Genomic DNA, 23541 nt, shown 5'->3' on the forward strand with positions numbered 1-23541 from the left:
ATTCAGCTTTTCTGTCAACTTTAACTGTAATAGACTTTAAATTACAGATCTCTGCTTTTGGTCATCTGTGGTACAGTGAGCAAATCCTCCTGTCAAGTAATGTAAAAGGTTTTTTAATGCTTGTTGAAATGTTTTACAGCCTTTAGGTTCTAAGGTGCAAATAAAAACTGCAACTCAATAAAAATATGGATCAATGAGTTTAGAGATCTTTAATTCTGTCCTCAAGAGTAACCACTGGAAAAGTATCAGAAGTTAAAGACCATAAGTCGTTATAAACCTGATTGTGATCTTAATCCAATGTGTTGATGACGTATTGGTTATTGCTTTGTTGGTGGAAATTTGCTTTTTTTTCTCTTGGCGTAGGATGTATTTTAACCTTCTTTTCCACTTACTAAGGTAGGTAAACAGAATATCAGGATCAGAACGCGTCGCTTAATATTTTGCAGTGACAGATTAACACATTTGAGTGACTTTACTAATGTTTTAGATCAGAGATGCTAAGATACCAAAGGAGGAATGTTTTGTTGACCTAAAGCCACAGTTTTCAGTACCAAACAAAATATTCTTCAAGGAGCTGTGTTATCAAGAGCCCCTTCTCCACTGACACACTAGTCGGTTAATGTCTAGTTCAGTTCTAGCCAAGTTGGGTGTGTCTCCATCGGCAGTGTGTTCCTCATTATGTGGGCGTGAATACTGGCAGGAACGTGGGTGGGAACTTGACTCTACAAGAGCTGTGGAGGTCATTTTCACATTTACCCTCATCGGCTAGTTTCTCCAAACATTTCTTGGTATGTGTGTCTGTGGCACACATACCGCCAGGGGCAACTGTGTCTGTTGCCCCTGGATGGGGCAACCTGGATGGGGCAAGTTGCCCCATCCAGTTGACACTGAATGCGCTTTTCTGCAAGTGCCACCATCTTCGCTTGTCCAGGAATGTAAATCCATGGCCCAATTAATGAATGCAATTGCTTGTCCTCAACACCTGAATTGGCCTGGCTTACGCCACCCCTGAGGTGGTTGAAAAAGACTGGATGAACCGAACAGGTTCTACAAATTGAGACAAATCTGGCCAAAGCTGACTGGAAAAAAAGAACCACTTAAAGACACACCTGTGGAGAAAGGGCTTAAGTCACTTTCCGCACAGCTATAGGCAAGAACCTCTGCAATGTTTCCGCTTTGCCGTTTCCCATAAGCACTCATGTAATCAAGTTCTGTCGAAATGGCAGAGAGGAAACACTCCTTAGGAATTACTGCTGCTGTATGTACAACCAGTTTTTCCGGGGTAAAGCAAGACAAATGAGCCAAGTTAAGTTCTCATACTTAAGGAAGCTTATCTCCAAAATTTAGATTTCAACAAACTATAAGAGATGAAGTAGTGGCTAGATGTTGAAAAGGGCATGAGTGTATAAGGATAGCTGACTTGCCCTAATCTTTTGGATGAGTAGATTAATATATATATATATATATATATATATATATATATATATATATATATATATATATATATATTTGTATACCTAGTTGGTATACTGATATATATATATACAGTATATATATAAATCAGTATACAAAAATGAAAAAAAAAAATAACTCAGAACTCCTTGAAGCAGGCATTACCTAGCTTATGCCTTGACACCAGTTAATTTCAACCACTTTAGTTTATTTTTAACATAATTTGTACTAATGAAGAAGAAATGATTAATCGATCGACATGATCTTAAAATGACACAGTCAGTGCATGGGTGGTTACAACTGCCTTGTAGTATTTGAGCAGAGAAGAGTGGAGGAGCTCTTTAGGGATGAGTGGCAGCATATTAGAGGTAAGTGGAGAGCCTATCTGACTCTACAAAGCGCACACACACAGCATAGTGCTCGCAGTCACCAAGAACAACCTGTGTGTGTTTGCAGAGACTGAAAATTACAGTAATGAGAGCTCTGTCAGCAGCTCCTCCCGCTTCCCTTCAGTTTGCTGATTACAGCCTGTTTGGATAGTTGAAACACAACCACACACACACTCCCACATACAGGAGTAGTTGGCCCACCAATGACCCTTTAATTAATTAACTCTTCCCTGTCTTTAGCCTAGTTGGTAATTTTTCTCCCCATCTCAGAGAAACAAAACATTAATTTAGAAATTTGCCCTCTGACATAACCCTTGCCACACACCCAGTTAGACACACAACTAAGTTGCAATCCATCAACCCTAATCCCTCCACTGACTCTTCTGCTGTCTAATCCAACATCAGAATATAAACATCTTCCTTGAAGCAAAACAACACAACCAAGCTCTGCTGTTTCAGGACAACATCTATTTGTGTGAAGATAATTGGAGTCTGAGTACATGCATTAGACTGAAGTGTACATGAATAGATCAGTGCGTCTATTTGTGTGGGCATTGGGGTCATGTTGTGCCTCCAGGGTGAATTGTGTCCATGTGGGTCTGATTACATGAAGGTGCAGTCTGCAATCAGAGATGCAGCTCTGGGATACAACCTGTTGGATTATACAAGGCCACTGCTAATCCTGCCAACTGCTGCTGGTCTTTTCTAAAACTGGAGCCAAACCGAAGTCATGGTCGGTTGGATAACTTATATCCAACAGCCTCTAAGAGTTACATCGCTAAGGGAAGAGTCGAGGGGTATTGTTGAAACAACGACTTTTCTTTTTACAACATAATGGATGTTTTATGACCTCTGAGCAGCATGTGGCTTGAGATGTTGACATGCATGACTGGGCTACTTGGTGATTGAGCAAACAAACATATAAAGCCCTCAGTCTGCATTAAGTGATGCAATATAACTGTACTGGATTTTTACTGCTAATTAATGAACAGTCAAATATTTGGAGTAAAGCTTAAAATCATCAGCTTAAGATCTTAAGGATCAAAAATGGGAATGTGTTAAGACAGAAAGATACAAAAAAGACTCAAATTTAGCATCACAATAGGCAGAAATGAAACTAAATCTTTAACTTGACACTTAAAGACAAAGTAAGAGCAGCACTGTCAAATGGAACCGTTTTAGTACCAATTTAGTAAAAAACTGGTATTTAATGTTAAAAGTTCAAGAAATAGCTTACTCTCATAGAGGACAATTCACTGATTTCCCAAAAGGAAAAACATCTTAGAGCCCTTTAGACACCAGGAAGGTTGAACGCTTTACAGCAAAGCTGTACTGTTTTTTCATTTGAGCTTAAGTCTTAAGATAACTGTCTACGCTTTATGGAATACACAGGGAATACAATTCTTATACTTGTGGTGTTCAAGTATAAAGATGCTACAGATCATTTAAAATGTTAACCAAATCATTTTGGTTTTATTTAAAGAGTAAAATCCTATTTGAAACAACTGCTATGAGTAAAGGGCCATGCAGCTGGACAGACTGACGGATAAATGAGTGGACAAACAGATTGATGGACAGATGGAAAAAGGTTTTAGATAGACAATAGGCAGGAAACTAGAAAATATTTAAATGAAAATTCATATTATTCCAGAATGGGTATGACCCATTTGGAGATAGATACCCACTGCATTGCAAATGATCTTTTCTTGAAAAGTGAAGCAGCTAAAAACATCCTGAATTAATGAAAGGTGGAAAAGACGCAATTCAAGTGGCATCTTTTCCACTTCCTTATTGCATCAGTCCCTTTTTGTTGACCCTGTTCAGTAGTTTTCTTAGAATATTTATCAAAATCGGAATCAGCAGTTTAGATATTAAAACTAGAAATCGTATTAGCCAGGAAAAACCCAACTGGTCCAACAGGCACAGCATATTTTATTAGAGGACAGACTAGGCCCTAGTCTCAGTTTTGTTGAGTTTACACTTCAACTTGTGGCGAGCAAAGAAGAGAGAGAAATAAGAGCACACACAAACACACACATTTGTTTGAACAGGGCAACAGTAGCCATGGGGTAGTTTTTTTTTTTTTGATGTTGGGTGTGTGTACAAAAGAAGCTTGAAGTGGGATAGAAAGAGACTCTGGTCACCGAAAATCAAAGCAGGATGAGAGGTGAGAAGTCAGGGGGTGGGAACCATGTGAAGGTGTGCCAAAAAACAGAGTGTGTGTGTGTGTGGGGGGGGGGGGGTGCTACAAAAGCAACCCAAATCCCAACATTCAAAAGTTTTCAGGGAACATTCCTGTACATCAAGTTAACCATACAATCAGTACACAGGAAAAAAACCAACTCAGTTGTGGTGAAGGTTGGGTGTGAAACTGCAAAGTATGTTGCAAAACCAGAAAGTTTAACTTGGACCAACATTTAGAATGGCATATTGGTGTCAAGTAGTCATGTAATGGAAAAGCACATCAATGAACAAGTTTTGTACTATGAGCAGTAGTGGTTCTATCTCCCTGCCCCCACAAAGCAATAACACTTACAGTGTATTGTAAGCATGATGGGTCACCAGGCTTTACTTTCCCCACCGTCAGGTTAAGGATTGTTAATTTATTTTAGAGAGATTTTTTATGCACCTGTAACAGTGATAGGCCGAACGATTAAATGCATTTACAAGAATATCACAAAAATCTGAAATATCTGAAACTTTTGTTGAATTTCCTGCACCCCTTTTTTGAGGACACAAAGAGAGGATACATGTCTGTTATGTGGAATTATTTTTCTATAAAAAGATGTGCTGCACAATGTTGCTACCTCTCAAGGTAACACTACGAGCTTTTATCAATTCTTTAAAAAACACCACAAAGACATTTACAATATTTGCATAGATAGAATGCCAATAATCAGTGCTTCGACTTTAAGTAAGCAAAGTACAAGCCAACACGGGTCACTGACTGAACAGTATTAGTAAATATTACTCCTTATGAACATGATTAGAAAATGCATGAGAAAATAAGTCTGATAATAATGGAGTTCATAGTGAAAAACACAATGCCCATTTGTTGAAGATGCTCATAGTTTTTGGGGTTTTTTTGCAACAAATGACTTCTGATCAAGCCTTATAGAAATACCAGAGTCTAATGATGGATTACACTGACAAAGATTTAAATCTTACTGTATCAACATAAATTTTGTCCAGTTATTAAAAATAACTACTCTAATCCAAGGCAAATGTGCAGCTGGGTAGATTCATTTAAGAATGTTCAAAAAGTGCAGACTGTTTACAAAAAATGACGAATGCATAAGACATTGTACAAGTTGCATATTAAATTGTAAATCGCTCAGATCTAGTGATATCACAGACTGATTAAGCTAGGTTTATAGTTGACACACTGAACTCGACTTGCACAGTGTCCCCGTGGCTTTTTTGTCCCCATGGCTTTGTGAACAAAAACTAATGTGTGGCATTTGTGTTTACATCTCACATGCTTTGATCAGTGCCAAAGCCTTAATGAAATACTAGAATTTGTACCCTGGCAATACTTAGTCAAGCATACAAACACTCATTATTGTCCATTTTAGATCATATTCATTTTAATTTATTTTATATTAAATGTGACCAGCGTTAAATTGCTTCATTTAAGGTCCCCTGGCTGATTATTATAATTAGTGATGTGCAAAAAAATTAAAAAAAATATTCTTTTGCCTTTGCCTTTTTTGAGAGTAGTTATAGATTATGTATTGCCAAAAGAGGCTTCTAATAATTTATAATTACCCATATTTTCAAATTTCCTTTCAACTTTTAACATTTTTAAACACAAAAACATGGTAGGTCATTGGTGGACTTCCCTAGCTGCTCTACTATCAGGTATATCTAGTTTTCAGGGGGAAACCCTACTTTCACCGAGCCAAAGTAGCAGAACAGTACAGTGGAAAAAGCCTTCAACTTGCTACCCACCCACCTGTGGTACTGTGTCTGCAGGAACTGAAACTCCTCCTTTATGCGGTCCAGAGTTTCTGGATAGGTTAGTTTCAGTGACTGGGGAGTCCCTGAGGCCGCTGCTGCCGCCGCCGCTGCTGCCGCCACCACTGAGGCTGAAGACCCTGGGGGTGGCTGAAGAGGCGCCTGAAAGAGCAAAAGAAAAAAAAAAAGAAATCAAATTTATAGTCACTAATGAGAACACCGTGTGCATTTATAAGTGCAGAATAATTGCCAAAAGGGAGTCACTGTTGGCATCAGAACTCCAAATCCTGTCAACAACTTTGTGGTAACAGCTGAGGAATTTTCTGTGGAAAATGACAAGTGGCAATAAAAAAAGCACATTTTAGCTTTTAGTAAGAGCCAATAGCTACAACACAACGTTCAAAACATCCACAGGAAGCCATAAAATGTCAATGCCAACGATGTAAATGCTGATCAATGAGCAGGAGGAGCACAGTCTAATCCAGAAATGCTGTCATTGCCTCCAGAGGCAAATCTGAATAGGCCAGCAGTACTCGGATGCATATATGGACTTCCCAGTTAAATAAAAAGACTGAGTTCATATCTCAATATTAAAGTAGAGCACCATTTTTTTAAGTGGTGGGAAAAAAAAACCAAAAAACACCTCATCATTACTAATGCCCCAGCCCCCCACAGCTTCTGAAGATAGTCTCTCTTCACTGCAGGGTGCACAGCAATTAGGAGAACACAACTGTAGGGGTAATGCTGCGAGACAGGCAGACAAAAGGGAGCTGAGAGACGTCTAAGAGGGTGGTCGGGTCTGTCCGTCTGTCTGTCTCTGTGTCAAAATAAGGCGAGAGAAGAAGCAGACAGTTTTGGGGACAGCTGGCTCATAAGCTTCACAACATGTAACCAAGATGGTGATGTTCACTTACTCGAAGGATTCGATTTTGATTTATCTGATGTTAAAAACAACACTAAAGAATCCAGAAATGTGCTTGGTGCAGAATATTTTCAAGCAATCCAAAAATGGACAACCGTAAAAATTACAAAGATTATAGATCAGCTATTGTGCCAGTTTCAGGGTTATATACTGAGGTGTGTTGCAGATGTGTTGATTACTGTGCTCCGTCCTAATTAAAAAAACTAAACTCAGATGTATAACGCCGAATCCCTGGTGGTTTATAAGACCAACAACACTAACGACGCCTATTTCTCCTCAGATGTGCAGCTTATGATCACACAAATACAGCCTGAGTGTGGAGTAGACTGCGCTACTTCTCAGCAGCTTAATTTCTTGAGTTCAGGCAGAAGGATACAACTTTCCACATGGTGCCACGTAAACACCAAGGTTTTCTTATTGCAACATCTTCCTCCTAAGGGTGTATTAAAGAGTGAAACTCAATTTGTTTTCTACAAATATTCCTAATCAGTAGCCATCTTACTTTTTCTGGCTGCCAGGGGATTTGATTAAAGTATTATCATCTTTTCCCAAAAGGGAACAAAAAGAAATCAGAAAATGCTCTGCATTTTATTCATGTTTGTAAGGAAATTTAATTTTGCATTTGTCAAACCAATACATGTAAAAAAAATAAAAAAAAAACTTTTAAAAGTGGTCATACAAACCGAGTCTACGTAGGCATCAAGTTAAACCAGAGTTCTGACATGTTGCAGTTTCAAAACTACTTCAATTTTCAGGGTGTCATGCACTTTGGAGTGCTTAGGTGACTAGAGTTTTCCAGTTGTGTTGAGCACAAAGTAATCCCGTCCAAGCTTGATTGCAGCACACTGTCAGAGAGCTGGCTGAAAGAAAGCTAATAGCTTTTTTTCTTGCATTTGCAAAAAAAACAAATAAAACAACTTCAGCTGTTTGAAAAAGTTTCCATTTACAAAAAAAAAACACAGAACATGACCGTGTCTCGAAACCAAGGGTCCACGTATAGTCCACAAGAATAGAAAAATGGGTTCCTTTACTCAAGGAGAAAAAGAACAAAAATTAATTTCTTTCTAAACAGGCAATTTCATATTTCACAAGTGCAGAGCTTTTGGGAAGTCCTCATAGGTCCCACCCATTGTGGGATTTTTTTCGGTTTAGTAACCACAACCACTTCAAATTTCCGACCAGTCATGCAGTAATGCAAGAAAAAAAAAACTACTTCTGCACATAATGAGGGACAAAATTACATCATGTCATTTTGTCCTTGCAGCACAGAGACAAAAAATGTAGACCGTATTGGGCTTAAGAGCATCACTCATCATTGGTCTTATTAGTGGAACACAATAAGACCAATGTGTTCCACTAATTGGTCTTGCAAGCTCTTACTAAGAAAAGAAAAGTTTGGAATATACTTTTGTTTTAATGATATGAAACATATACATAATTCAAAGTGAATTTCATAAAGCAAATTTCAACATGAAAGGACAATAAAATGACCTACATAAACAAGAAAAAGTCAAGACAACTGCCCATCTTTACAACTCGAGAAAGAAAAACCCTACACACCGAGTTGATGCTGGTATGAGCACAATACATGAGAAACTTCAGATTAGAGCTGCATTCTGTAAAGTCAAAAACAAATTTTGAAAGTTGATTAAGTGTAATACTCGCCTCATTAGAAATATAAACACGGATTTATGTTCAAAGAAAAATAGCAGAAATGAGTTCACATCTCAACACTTCTCATTTCCAAAGGAGACAGACTAATAGGCAACTTTGTTTTTTCAAAAACAAAATAGCTAAATAATTCAAACGTGTTTGAATTATCTGCCAATTCATTATGCAGTGCACCACACGGACTTTAGAGCCTTGTAGTGTCTCTACCGAATGGATGGATTTGTAAAAATCTTAATCATTTTGAAAAACAATGTTCTAAATGTACATTTTAAATGTTTAAGTGCAAACTGTAAGCATGTCCCAAGGTATGTGATGGATTCCAAAATGAAGGCAGTGTAGTGTACTGAATGAATGAGAGAATGCAGAATTTCAAGTACATGAAGTGCATGCTTTAATTTTGAAAAGCTGCAAGTGTGTTAGTCATGCCAGCTATATTTTTATTCAGAAATAACCTGAAGTCATTCATTAAGGTAGGAAATATTTTCGGCCAATATTGTGAAGCTGCAGTGGACATGAACAAGTTGTTGAGAGCCAATAATATCTGAAAGCTTCTAATAAATGTCCCTGGTAAATAAATCATACTCAATCTTTCACAGATTATAGAATCCTCGTTCAGAATTGAGTCTATGTCTTACATACAGTCTAACTCAACAATAAATATGAGAAAGATTCTCCATGAGACCTGAGTCCAAGACCAAAGTTGTTGACATTTTAAAGCAGGGCTATTCAAATCCAGGCCTTGAGGGTTGAATCATCTCCTCTGTATGGAGTCAAGTTTCCCAGAGTCCTGCTAATGACCTCAGTTGGCTCAGGTGTGTTGAAGCAGACAAACATCTAAAAGTTGCAGGACACCTGCCCTAGAGGAGTGGAGTTGAAGACCACTCCTTTAAAGCAAGATTAAGCTGGACTGAATGGGATATGCAGAAAACAAATTATGCTTTTATAACGTTTTGGTTCATTTTCACACAGCACACTTCAAAAATCAAATTGTCTGAACCATGTCATGCAGTTACAACATTTGCTCATATCACAAGAAGCTGCCACTTTGTCTCTTGGTTCACTTCAGTCTGAAGATTGTTTTCCCACTGTAAATGAAAAATCCTGCAATATTGGCAGTAAATACGGCAATAGTGATAAATGTGGCAATTGTTAAAAAGATTTAGCATCTTGGACACTAATCCATGTCAGGTGTGGACAAGAGTGAGACTAAATCCATTGGCTCACCAAATGTTTACATTATTGCATCCCTTTACAAAATTAATATGGGGTACCATTGCAATGTATTTGTGGAAATTATGCATCCCTAAAGTGAAAGAAATCCATGTTTGATTTATGCCAAAGTTCAAATGAGATTTCACACCTGCCTGAAAGAGAATGACTGTGGGCTGCTTAAAGCGAAGGAAACAGCTTTGGTGTGAATGTTCCTTTAGTTTTTGCACTTCAAGTTCTACTCCAGTTCTGGTCTGAAACTTCAGATGCCACTTCTACATTTACACACCGATCGCAAATCAGGAAGACCTCTTTCCAACCCAATGACTAATTAGCATGATGAATTAACAAAAAAAAATTTACTGACAAGTGGGGATGACAGAGGATGGTGCATCACACAACTAAAAGACATGAACTCATTCACTGAGACTTCAGACATTCCCACTGGCAAATTTCTGGGTTGATGAACTGTAGTCACTGTACAGGAGAACCAATAGCCAATGAGGAAAATTTCATTTAATTTATTTAACTATTTATTCATTTCAAACAGGTTTTAAAAACAAGAAAACATGTAATCAGTAGGACAAGATAAATCATGTACATACATAGCCAAGAACAAAATAATTAGTTTATCACTGCTTTTCTGTTTGAAAAGGAGTAGGAATAAGTTAATATTAAATTAATCCTACCCCTTGACTCACTGTAATGAAATTTACCAACTCAATAATTATCAGAAATTTGTAATTAGAACCATCTTATGGTATTCATGTCTCTTCAATATATTGTGCTAAAGTACCAACAAATAAATGATATTACATAAGCAAAAATGGATACAAACTGACTTATAAGACAAGAAAATCTAGAGATGCATAATAATAATAGTAGTGACTATTGTAACAACCAGACATACGACATTAGAATAATTATAAACTCCTTGCCAATGTACACCCTATAATTCTTTCATAATCTCTTATACAGCTACAAATAAAACCACAAAAAACTAATAATCATCGTAAAATAATCTCTACTAATAATGGTAAAAGTAACAAAGAAGGAAAAAAAATCATATTTGTGTTAATTCTCTTCTACCCTATGTAATGCAAGTACTATAGTTGTGTTTTTATTTTTAAACTAAATTTGAAGAGGAAAAAAAAAGAACCCTAATGAAAAGTAAAAGTGGGAATAAAAAGCATTTCTGGAAATTTACACGTGAGATTAGAATACATTAATCTCTTCTAAAAGAAGAGAAAGAACTCTGAACAAAAAAGTTGGTAGAAAATGGGAAGTGGCCTCATTGTTCATCTTTCTTTCTAACAAGTTGCTCTCAATCTGTCTGCCAGATCCCCACCAAGAACATGGAGCGAAACAAACCCACTCTAACTTTGCTCACTCAGCCCCACCGTTACACACACAGTCAATTGATAAACCCGTGCATTCTCAGTTTTGCTCACACATATGCACACCTCATACCTGACAAGAAAACATGATAAAATACACAGTCTCTTTCTTCTCATTTTTCACATGACGCTTTGAAGCAGGGCAATAAATCTTCCATGGGAAAAAAGAAGGGCACAAAGGTTTTTACTGGCTTCAATTCCCTATGTATTTTAGCTTTTTTAAAAATATATTTCCACTCATTTAAAAAAAAAACTGAGCACTGAATGTAAGTTTTTCCCAACCTCCTTATGACCAACATTTGTCAGTGCCCACTCCTAATCCAACAAACTGCTGAGCTGCTTTTAAAGTGAGAGGTCAGGACAATAAGATGACCTGGTGACCTCAAGGGAATAGATCTGAGCAAAGAGTCTCACCTGATAATCCACCAGCCAGTTATTCAGTCCCTCCCACCTTGAGAGCAAACAAGAGAAACACCATCTGCTCACAAACAAAGCTTGCCTAGATGGAAATTTACTGTTGCACAAATATAGGCCAGGTCTCTTTGCACCTCCTAAACCTGTAGGTTATGTTTCTGGAGTGCTTTATTTACTTTTTTAAGAAGAAAAAAACATCTTAAGCAGAACATGTTAACATCCAAGACTTTGATTTATTCTGTTCAAAGAAGCCAGCCATGGAGGCTAGAGCCCGGGCTCATGCTACACTGGTTGCATGTCTATCTATAGCTCCATGTTCTCAAAAAACCAACTGCCATTTACTCTGCCCATACCAACCACAACTGGTTCATCCAATGGACTTTTCTCACCAAGAAGAGATTGACACAAATACAATTCACTACTGAATCATTACTGTGATTCAGTAAGATTCCCTTGACCTTAACCTAGTCTTGAGTTGGTAATTAGTACCAAATATGAAAGATAAAAAAAACAAAAATACAGAAAACCTTAAAAATGCTCTTGAAAACCTATTCATCTGGTCTAAAGTCCTTTCTAAGATACCAGAAAATGTGTTATATTGGGCTCAGTTTTCTCTGGCTATCTGGATAAGATATATAATGCCGACACTCCCCCAACATATTGCTGCAAACTTGTTTCCATCATTTAAAAGACAAATTACTTAAAATAATTCCGCTGCTTGGAAGAATTTTCACTGGTCAAACAGTGCTGTCAAGATGTGGAAGTTAGAGAAATGCATCACTCTTAAGATAATAGTAATTGAAAGGTGGAAGAGCAGAAATCCAAAGCAACTAACCAGATAATATCTTGTTGTTCAATCAAAAGCAGATTGTTGACAAAGCATAACAATTAGCAAAACAGGCAAGGTCAACTACTTGAAAACTGATACTAAATTAATTTATTCTATGTTTTCTGTCAAGTTGTGTTTCAACATTATGACAAATATATCAATAGGCATAATTGGAAAATGTTAATCATTTATATTGTCAGCATTTATAATAATTTACAAGATCCTGAGGGTTAGCATACTGCTAGCACTACTTCTTAACTCATTTTTGCTTTCTAGAGTTTTTTTTCTAAAAAAATCAATCCTGATTGTGTCTGAGTCCAATCCAACCCAACTACTTAATTTTGATTATAGGCCTCAAACCTGAAGTAAGCCTGACATATTATTTTAATTAAGATTTTACTGCTTTTGTTTGTGTGATTGGTAGTAAAGGAACATGGTGTGGCAGCATGCGCAGTGAACACCGCCTTTAGGAGTATAATTAACCTTCTACGTTTGAAAACATCACAGATTGCTCCAGAAAATTGAGAAATTAACAACAGTAGTTTTCAAAAACGTGGTCGTGAGCATGCCATGTGGGCACTCTGAAAGCCTAAACTGGTCCTTCTCTGAGAAAGACGTGAGAACTTGTGGTTAAACAAACTCTTGTTTGAACCCATTTTAAAATGAACAGATGGGATGGTTTACCTGTGAGTTGTAACATGGACAATGGGGAAAATAAAAAATAAAAACATAGAAAAATAGCACACTTAAACACACACAATATACTTATTTTGGCCACAATGCATTTAAGAGAAATGGTACAGGATTAGAAAAGTATAGCTGGTAGTTTCAGAGTGATGGTAGAGCGCATGTAGAAAACCAACAGCCTCTAAAGTGATTAAAAGGTAATGGAGAAGGAAAAGCTGATTCCAGTATAATACTGTGCAAGTCTGTGGAAAATTAAAGAAATAAAGAGAACGTACAAAGCCACAAGACTTCATAGTTCTACAACTGCAGGCCAAAACAGGTGAGAACATCATATATTTAGACCATCACTTATCTCTGAACCTGGGCTTAATTTCCTCACTGAGTTTAAAATAAACCTATAATTTGTGTCAAGAAGGGTTTTTAACTGGCTAATAATCTATGACAATTTCTACACGTGCTTATGTTTAGTTTATCATTTATAGTATCCTGAAAAGTTCTAACTGTACCTGTATTTTAAAGTTTGCATAGGTCAGAGTACTTAGTTAAAAGAAACTAAGTTAAAAGAAAACAAAGTTGTGGGACCTTCTTGGAGTATATCAAAGTGTGATTGTGTTAAAACTGAAAACAAAGACTCAAAACATTTTCAACAATTTGACCACATGCATAAAAATATAAAAAGGTACCATTACCCGCGTGACATTCCCTGAATAAAATCAATATGTTTTCATTTAAGTTCCCTCTGATTGCACCACAAGAACCAAACCACCATGAGCTCACATCCTTGGTTTAAACCCCTCACCCTCAAAACATGTGCACACAAACACATTCATTTCTACGACAACACACCCACACATGCTCACTCCTGACATTAAGTGGATCTGTGCATAGTGCAGTGTTCCACAAGTATTTATGAGCACACATGCAGTTTATTGCAATCAGACATGCCCATAGTGTTCATCTGTCAGCTCAATCATACTATTCAGTTTCCTTATTAAAAAAGAGCCAGCACTGTTTTGATTTATTGCAGCCATCATTTTGTTTATTTAGAAGCATCTTTTGGAGATTAAAAATCATGGAATTGTAATTAAAGACAGGAGCAATCCTTTTTTTTTTCATTTCAAGCTGTAAACATGCAAGTGATCTAATGCACCTCAAATAATAACACATTGCATCTCGAAATGGAAGAGGGATTCATTGCACTTCTAGTGTCGGTCTAAAATAAATATTTCTGCAAAGATCTTTTTCATGTACTTTTACTGCTTTGTGTACAATTACAGACTTTTATTGTTCATACTAAAACATAGGGGATGGATGATTGAAACAGGAAAAGCAAAAGCCAAGAGGCCAAAGTGACTAGATTTACCAGTAAGAATTTGGTTTTAGCCTTGAAATGTCTAGTAAGGGTCAAACCTGCATCCTGATATTGGATAAACATCTTACAAAGCAATATGTTTGGTGAGGGAGGCAGGAGGGGAGTGGATTGCATTTCTGCATTAAACAGCTTTTTGTTGGTGGGTTGGAGGACATTAAAGGGGGGGGCAGCATGTTAAACCCTACAACACTTCTAAGCAATGACGAGAATCAAGAAATTTTGTTTAATTTTGTCATAAACTAGTGCAGAATGGATCTTTGAAAAATAGATTAGTTAATAGTTAGGAATTGAAGTGGTTCATAAAAAATAACTGTTACAGAGGTCGACATATTAAAGGCGGATGACATTACACGGGGATGAAGGACGGACCAATGAACCCCAGATTTAGGTCATTTCTTACAAGCACAGCAACAAAGGCTGGTTATGCTGCGTTATTTGTTGGAATTTTGATTTTCTGAGCCAGGTTATTCAGACATGGGTTGAAATATAAGGCAATCACTGTTGGCTTATTCCTGATCAGATTTATCTCCCGGTTGACAAAATATAAACTTCTACGTTATTTTGTCTGTTTTAATTCAGTGAAACTAGTTAAAATAAAATTATGGGTGTAAAGGGCAAGAAAACTAATTTGGGGGCGTGCCGTGGAGGCGCAGGGGGTTAGCACACCCCACGTTTGGAGGCCTTAGTCCTCGACGCGGACGTCGTGGGTTCGACTCCCGGTCCCGACGACCTTTGCCGCATGTCTTCCCTCCTTCCTGTCTGCCTACTGTAGAAAAAATACAAGCCACAAGCGCCGCAAAAACTCTGAGAAAAAGATTTTTCAAAAAAAAGAAAACTAATTTGAACACAGTTAAGTGTCGTTCACAAAGGGAAGTTGGAATTTAATAAAATTTGTTTTGGCAGACCATAGCCTTACAAAAAAGAAAAAAAGATTGCAAATGGCCCATAAATCTAAACCATAGTATCAAATCTTGTGCTCTTGAACAGTCTAGTAATCATACTTAATGGGCCCCTGACATTACACCCCTTTTATGTTTACACCAGGACTGAGAGTTTAGCAATTTTAGAGGTGCATTTTTTTTTTTGGCAAATTTTACATTTGTTTTGTGATGCAAAAAATGAAAAAAGAAAAAAACATAGAACCTACTATATTATATAGTTTAAATGAAATTATGACCATTACATGCTCTTTAGAATCTTACCCAAGAGGTTATTTTTTATTTTGTGGCTCAAATTGAATTTGTAGCAATGCTTTCAGTAAAAGGCCATCGACCGTAGGTACCACCATCTTAAAGCAATTTTTTCAAAAGGGAGAAGGAACCATTTTCCAGAGATTTTATGAGAAATTTCACTTCCATTGCACACACCAAAGTGTGTGCAATGGAAGTGAAATAGTAACATAGGGATTCACCCAAGATATATAAAGCCTTTTCTTCAGGATACAATAGAAAAAGTCAAATTTGTTTTATTTTACAAAATAATCTGATGCACAAATTAACTAAGGTAAAACAGTGAGCCAAAATGATCAGCAGGATTTACTTTAAAAGCACCACGGATGTCAACAAACTTATACTCCTCAGTTTTTTCTGAAGTTGTAGGTCAGTTGGCTCATCCCTCAAGCCAAGTCCCAAATGCTGCCAAATTAAGGTCGGTTTCCTTTGACTGGACCAAATTTTTCTCTCACTCAGCTGAACAGATGATTTGATGCTGCCTCCCTTCAGATGGCTCAACCCATTAGTTCAGCCACTAATTACACTGCTTACCCAGAAAGTTGAACATTGGAGTAAACACCCACCAATCTCTCCCTCTCTCTTTTCCATCAAACAAACAAGAACACAGTGACAAAAGTTGTGTAAAGGGAGGAAAAATAACTTTAATGCACATAAATCCATTCCTGAGACCATGTATTTTGACTTTCCTTAAAAGTATTAAAATTTAGCCTCAAAATATACATAACAGGACTGTTACTCATTGCCAGTCATTGGAATTGTTAGACCAGCACACAAACCTCTCATGTCTTCACCTTCCCCACTGTACATCAAGTAGCCATCAGCTTGGCCTGCTGCTGAAGAAATTTGCCTGTAACCTCCCAATGATTACTTCGCATTAACGGTCTGTGAGGCACCTGTTTCATTAATGCCACACATTTTTCTCTTTTTCAGCACCCCCGGCCCCACTATACCTCTCGTCTTCTTCCTCCCACACGCCTCATTATTCAAATTTCCCTGCTGTCAGCCCGCATTAGCAAAGCACTACGATTTGTCAGCTGCCTTAATTGCTGGAGGTGCCTTCTCTTATTAGGCAACACCCCCTTAGCTTGTTTGTTCCTTCTAAGAAGACACGCTTCTGGAGAAGCTTGTGTACACCTTCAGATTTTTTTTTTCCCCCCTTAATTTCCCTTGGCCTTTTCCATCCCTCTCCCTAATTGCCGGCTGACCGAAGTGGGCAGGCTGCTGATCGATAACTGCACTCTCACCACTGGACAACAGTGGGGATAAAGAGCTAAAAGCATGCGAGGACCAGGATAGGGCAGGTTTGATTTCTGCTGGTACTAATGTTTGAGATTCATATTAGTCACTCATAGCCACAATGCCTCTCATGAGTGTGATCTGACTTGACTTTGTCGGTGTTGGATCACTAAGCTAATAAAGGGTTAGTCTACTTAGAACAACTAAAAAATTGATGTCCAAAGAGAATGTAAAAGTTGTGTTTGTAGAGGTGCATATCATACTGAATTGTAAGGGCCATCACTATATCTATATGTACAGTACTCCAACCACAGATTACTTCTATGCAATAATTGGTAGGCTGATAAAAGGCCATGTTCACACAGCAAGTCTTGATTCCAATTTTTCGATGAAATCCAATCTTTTTTTTTGCCATGGTTGTTCATACTCCTAATTAAGTGAGACCACAATCAGACTTCTGTGTGAACAGTTTACGACTCCAGAGCAAACCATGAGTAGAAGAAGAATGCAGATGTCACACAGCAGAGCATTGGTTACAGAAGTAATAATGTATGGATAGATTTAAAAGTTAATGAGCAACGGGAGCCAAGAAAATTGTCACAAGGTCATCAAGCAAAAGAAGTTAAGAAAAAAGTAAGCAAAACTATTATCAATGGCCATTTGTGGAACAGTGACTGCAACTTCTGCAGAGAAGTCTGTTTGGATGTGTAGTCAGAACCAGCAGTGGTGGGATTGTGGATGCACTTCACTGACACAGACTTCTTTCATAATTTATTTCCATAACAATCACTGCCTTATTCAGCCATTGTAGATCTACAGTGACTGGTTGATTCTGGTGCAGAATTATGATTCGCATCTCAAGTCAATGACGTAAAACCTGAATAAAATGCAACATGACCATTTAGACCTCAGGAGCTTTGAGAATAGAATTTAATAGTATTAAGCTAGTAGGCATTATCTGTACGTTTCTACACACACACACACACACACACACACACACACACAACTATAGCTGTTATTAAATCTTTAAAGTTTACTGGATTATACAAAAATATAATGAATGTAATATGCTGTTTGAAAATAATGGGTGTACTAAGATTATTTTATGAAGAGATTAGCTTTATTCTTAGAAGAACTAGTGTAATCTGACTCTATGTTTAGCACATACAGTCAGAGCCATAAAAAAACAAATAGGATTTCTAAAAAAAAAAAAAAAAGAAAGAAAAAAAATGTGTTATCTTAAATAAACATACAAAACACTGACAAGGAAAGAAAAAAGAGAATCCATTGCATTTCCCTTAATGGAGGTATTTTTTGAAATCACAAGAAATGAAGGGATTATAAGATTATGGTCTGAATCATTAGTTCTAAAATTTTCAACAGATTTTTTACTCACCTCAAAGTAAAATATGGAGAAAGCTCTGGGACAATTAGTTTCTTCACCAATTTGACTGAAGAGAATTTGTCAAACAGACAAATGGTAAATTGCATTGTCTGGTTGCTACATCCTTAAATAAAAGCTATATATTCTCCTTCCCCCACACACAATCATCTCGATAACATTGACTGCTGTATCCTGCTTTGCTCCAGCATACTGGCAGTATTTATATTCTAATCTGAGCTATTTCTCAGGAAAACATTTCAAGTAAGCATTTGTAAAAAGTAGGCTTTAGCTAAAATAAAACTTTTTTTTTTATTGTTTGTTTTGATTCATTTCTGTGTCAAAAAAAAAGAAAAGAAAAGAAAAAGGACTCAAGCTTCTTGTGAATTAAATATAAATGGAATGGCTTTTTTTATTAGTTTTGTAGAGTGCCTTTAAGTAGTGCAGACATGCCAACATTCATACCACTTACACACGTTCGAGCGTATAGTGGGAGCTTAATGGTACAGAACCATATTGCACTCAGCATTATGATGTCACTTCGTGATGGTAGGGATAATTTCAAGGTCAAGTGACCTGATTATAGTCACTTATTTGACACAGAATAACATTATGCAGAGTAGTTGAATCAATGCAAGATCTGGGGAAAAGAACCATCCAACACCTTTTCACAGTTTTAGACAGGTAGTAAGTGATAAAAACACCACAGAATGCAAGCAGAAGGGTTCCGCTCCCAGGTTCAGAGAAAAATGCAAATATATAGTACTTCTCTATATTCCATTAAAATATTGGGTTAAATTGCAATGATGCCACAATTGTAGAAAATGGTTTCCATTTTTTGAATAATCAGCATTTATATATGGCAACAAAAAAAATGCAAAAGGGGATTGTTTACAACTTATGTTTGGGTTGTCCTTTTCCAGCTACAACACAAATCTCTATTAAAAATGGCTACATGATAATCACGAAAACATTTATTTGTGATATCATTTCTGCAAATATAATCAATTAAGCAATTTTTTCAAACCCTTTTCCTTCATTACAATTGTCCTATGCTTTAGCATGTCAGCCAATGAAAATACATCAAATATGGGCATTGAGGGTCATGAAAGTCCATTCAACGGGTCAGATGTACTACTGGCAGGATTTCGATATCTGGCGCTTATAATATTCCAATAAATATTGCATCCCAGCAGTTCTTTTTGATTAGTATGTTGCATATACTAATGCAATGACAGCTGGATTCAATTTCTTCTACAACTATAACGCGTTTGTTCTGAGGTAATATACTAAAAAAAACATTTTAACCAGTTCCTAATAAAAACTGGAACTGTTATATAATTGTTATAATTGTGATCCGCAATGTCTTCTCTGTACTGTCGATTTCAAGGGAAATCCTTAGGAGGTGTTATAGGAATCTGCAGTTAGGGTTACCAAACTGGCACTAAAAATGTTTCTGCTTTAACGCTGTTTTGCTAATTAATTCTGTCTGCATTTGTTGGAAAATGCTAAAGAATCTAAACCAGCACATCAAGCCAGCCACATCCTACACCCAATCCTTGCTTATCTGCTGCTTCTGGCACCAGACTGGATCCCAAAGTCATCTGAGAACATATAAAGATTTAAGAAATATTTTTGAAATGTTCTGCATGGTACTTACCCTTTGGTATAACATATTATTTATTGTTAATACTATGCAATAATTTGTATGTAAAAAAAAAAAAAGTTTGAATTTGGCCGTCTCTTACTTGGAAGAGTAATTACTCACTAAAAAGATTCAACAACACAGTGTTCCTATAAAAAATATCAAGTTTCAACCAGACACCAGGAATCAGGAAGAGGTTCGGTTGTAAGGAGCTATAAAGATTAAGGTTAAATTACAGCCAGTTGTCTATGACCACAATGTCTCCTTCGGTCTTTTAAAAAAAAAATGCAACTAAAGACCGGATTAAAAACAAACCATGCTGTAAGATTCTAGGACATGTGTGCTAAATATTTATGCAGTGCATGGGTCTAATTCTTTGAACCATTCAAACAGCCAGTGATGACAGGTTGCTGCCACCCTTGCGTTTGCAGAGATTAAACAGTTTGCCGGGTTGAGTGGCCCTTGACTGCGCAGCTCAGACGAGAGCTGCTGACGGCCGGAGCACATGTCAGCGTCGAGATCTGCGGCGGGCTGAAACGAAACATGGGGGTTGCTGGTCAGAATGTCCCACCCAGACCCTCCGCAGTCTGCTCCGCTCACCCCGGGATGCCTGCCCATACATTAAGATGTGGTCTGGAGCTCTCACAGGAACACAGCGTGGAGAGGCTGGATGAGAGGGATCGGGTTTACAGTGCAAACCGCAGACCCACAGTCTGCCTCCTGTGCTGCCTTCCTGCACTTAGGCGTACTAAATACACAGCTGCTGGTGTGTGTGCACGCGCGCGTCCGGTGTTTCTGTATGGGCTCCATGTATGTGGGGTGGTGGGGAGATTCAGAATGCTTTCACAAAGCAAAACTAAATGCAGGTGGAAAAAAAAAAAAAAAAAAACAATTTAAAATGTATGATAGTTGAGCAATTTCATTCATTCATATAAACAAAAGCACCTTCTAGGTGTAGAACATATACTTAAAGTTAAGTCACAGTGAGTCTGTACTGATTTCAGCTAACAGGCATGAAACTCAAAACACTGTTGGGGGTAGGGTGGAGGGTGGCATGACTGAGGGATACAGAAGAGGGTTAGGCAAATGAGCATAGCTTAATTGATACTTCTCCCAGTCAGAGGACCAGCGTTTATGCATTTGAGTCTGTTGAAAAAGCTCTCCACCTAAACTCCACTAAAGCAAATTAAGGCCATTTCAGCATGAAATTCTCTCTCCATCATAAAACAGCAAGGGTAATTCATATATTTATTAACTTTTAGAGCCATGTTACCAGCTGTTAAAAAAGGAACTGTGTGGGTTTAAAAATCAGATCAAGTTTCTCCTGAGATGGGCAGATCATTTAAGAAAGTGTGGCAACAAGGCAAGGCTGGTTTATCAACAGCTGCGGTTTCTAAACCACAAAAGATGTTTCCTCATATGTACCATAGTTCTCGGCTTTTATGGAGTACAGAGTATTCTCGCTTTTCTCTTCCTCACATGTGCCATCTTGTTGCATCACAAAGCAACACATTTTGTTGTTTAAAAACAATTTCAGGCCTCTTATGGTGTAGACTAGAAACTAAAGAAGCATCACCCATCATTCTTTTTAATGTAGCAGTGTTTAAAAACTGGCAAGCAGTGAGTTTTTCTGCATAGTAGGTTGGCTACCTGAGCAGATAGTGTGACTAACTAAACAGCTTTTATCACTTTATTAAACTCTTATTGCATATAAAAAGCAACTTTAGACAGAGATTTACCAAGAAATTGGTCTGAAACTCAAAATCCCAATCTTTTTATGATAAGGAAATGCACCAGACAACAGTCTTCAGTGCAGAAGTTGTTACTGAGGGAAAAACCACAAACCTATGTAATCTCAGAACCAGAAAATACTGTTTGCATTTCCTGCATGTCGAGACATGCCTGCGACTGATTAAGACTATGAGAAAGTCAGAAACTTACAGAAGATAACAGGAACGATGCATTGTTTAATTCTTTTGACATTTTGATTAATGTCCATTATGGTGGATTTAGAAATGCTGACAGCCTTCTGAAAATATCAGAGTTGGGATAAGCATCTGCATTTTTTACACACACCAAGACTGCTGGAGTTTTTATTTTGTACTGCAGCCACACTAACTGTTATTCTAAGATTTGCAATTTCAACTCCAATAATTTTTGCCTTTGTTTTGAAGTATTAATACAGCTCTTGTCATGGCAATCAATCTCTCACATGGCATGAAGCTAGTACAACTAATAACCAATCGTAGCTGGAAGGCTATAAACAAATATCTAAAAATAAGCATGTTTACTTGAAAACTTGAAATTTAGCAGGTAAGAATTTGCATAGGCTACAGATCAAATTCAATAGTTATTTGAGGAGCATGAAGACATAATTCTTGCATTCCTCTTTACAAATGAAGCAGTTCATTCAGATTTTTATTCACTGTCATACTGAAACAGCCTCACACCATATTTAGTGACATTATAGAACAAGATAAGTTCACTTACAACTCCTGATGAGGGGAGGTACATGCAGTTCATGTTAACTGCACAACAGTCTGCAGATAGCCAGTAATGGGTTGCAAATTTTTGACCTGCTGCTGGCATCCAACAATCATGAGATCTACACACAAAGACAGTCAGGAAAGTTGGACCTTGTTTGAGAGGGGAGAAGGGGGTCGGAGGTGTTTCCCCCTAATAAAACCACTGGCAATCTACCTGACCTCCATAAGAAAACAATATATTCACTTAAAAAATAAGTTGATTTGTCTGTGTTTTAAGTGCAATACTTTTCTCCACGGTATTTTTTTTTAATCTAGAAGATAAAGTCCAACAGTTTTGACTTACTGAGTCTTAGAAGACTAACGAACAACTCGTGAGGGTGTGTAAATGTGTTGTATTTTCAGGCTAAAAGACCACAGCCCTCATTAAACGCGTGGAACATAGTAGCTAGCCTACTTACCGGTGGTCGGTTTTGAGGAAACATTGTAGCCGCCGACTTGCGTGTCTCCTGGTGCGCGTTTTGTTTAATTCCTCCTTCCTATTTTGTCTTCGTTTTCGGACCAAAAGCTTCGTCGAGAAATACACCAGCAAGCCAATGTACTGCTGTGACTCTCACAGAGGCATTTGGCCGGGTTTCAAAGATAATGGCAGAGCTAGTCTCGACTCGCTCCTTCCCCTGCTCAAGGCTCCTTTGTTCTGGGTTATATCTCCAGCCCTACGCCACGCCACACCACGCCACGCCACGCCGAGCTCAACGCGCAATGAAAGACCGGGGAGAGGAGAGGAGAGAAACCCGGCCACAGGGAGCTGTCTTCCCAAGAACCCAGCTCCGCTTCCAACGATTCGGTGTTTGTAATTGTCTCCTTCTTCGATATGAGTCTCCGTCTGAAGCATAAAGGCCAGAATGAAGGGGAGGCACAGGGGGGGCGGGGGGGATGCGGTTATAGCTTGTGGCTTCCTAGACGGACACACCACCAGCTCACTCAATACAGCCGCCGCAGCCTCTTTTGTCTCCCTCGCTGGCCTGCTCTCTTTTCACACAATCCTCCCAGTGCCTCCACTTCTCCCACTCCCCCTACTCTGCTCTGATCTGATCCCAACCTCCATGGGACCTTGAATTTCAGTTGCCTGGGGGGGGGGGGGGGGGGGGGGGGGGGGGGAAATCCCAGGAAGCCTAAAAATGCGTCTTCTCACACCCCTCTTAAATATGCTTTATTTTCATGTTTTAGGTTGTACGTATTAGTAAAGATAACTAATCAGCGCA

General features: G+C 37.9%; 1 protein-coding gene across 6 annotated transcripts in view; it reads right to left on the reverse strand.

The window, feature by feature from the left end:
• The window catches only part of LOC102217398 (transducin-like enhancer protein 1), a 48712-nt gene extending 25371 nt beyond the window's left edge, over window positions 1-23341 (reverse strand). For 3 of the 6 annotated variants that reach the window (XM_023339882.1, XM_023339880.1, XM_023339878.1), the window contains exons 1-3: window positions 22738-23341; window positions 22284-22398; window positions 5797-5960 (exon numbers count right to left, since the gene is read on the reverse strand). In XM_023339882.1, coding sequence (XP_023195650.1) covers window positions 5797-5960; window positions 22284-22382 — 263 coding nt within the window. In that variant the 5' untranslated portion in view covers window positions 22383-22398; window positions 22738-23341. The remainder of the gene's footprint in view (window positions 1-5796; window positions 5961-22283; window positions 22399-22737) is intronic. The other 3 variants (XM_023339881.1, XM_023339879.1, XM_023339883.1) reach the window with 2 other exon arrangements.
• Between the last annotated feature and the right edge of the window lie 200 nt (window positions 23342-23541).

The sequence above is a fragment of the Xiphophorus maculatus genome, chromosome 9 (assembly GCF_002775205.1).
Source record: "Xiphophorus maculatus strain JP 163 A chromosome 9, X_maculatus-5.0-male, whole genome shotgun sequence".
Taxonomy (NCBI): Eukaryota; Metazoa; Chordata; class Actinopteri; order Cyprinodontiformes; family Poeciliidae; genus Xiphophorus; species Xiphophorus maculatus.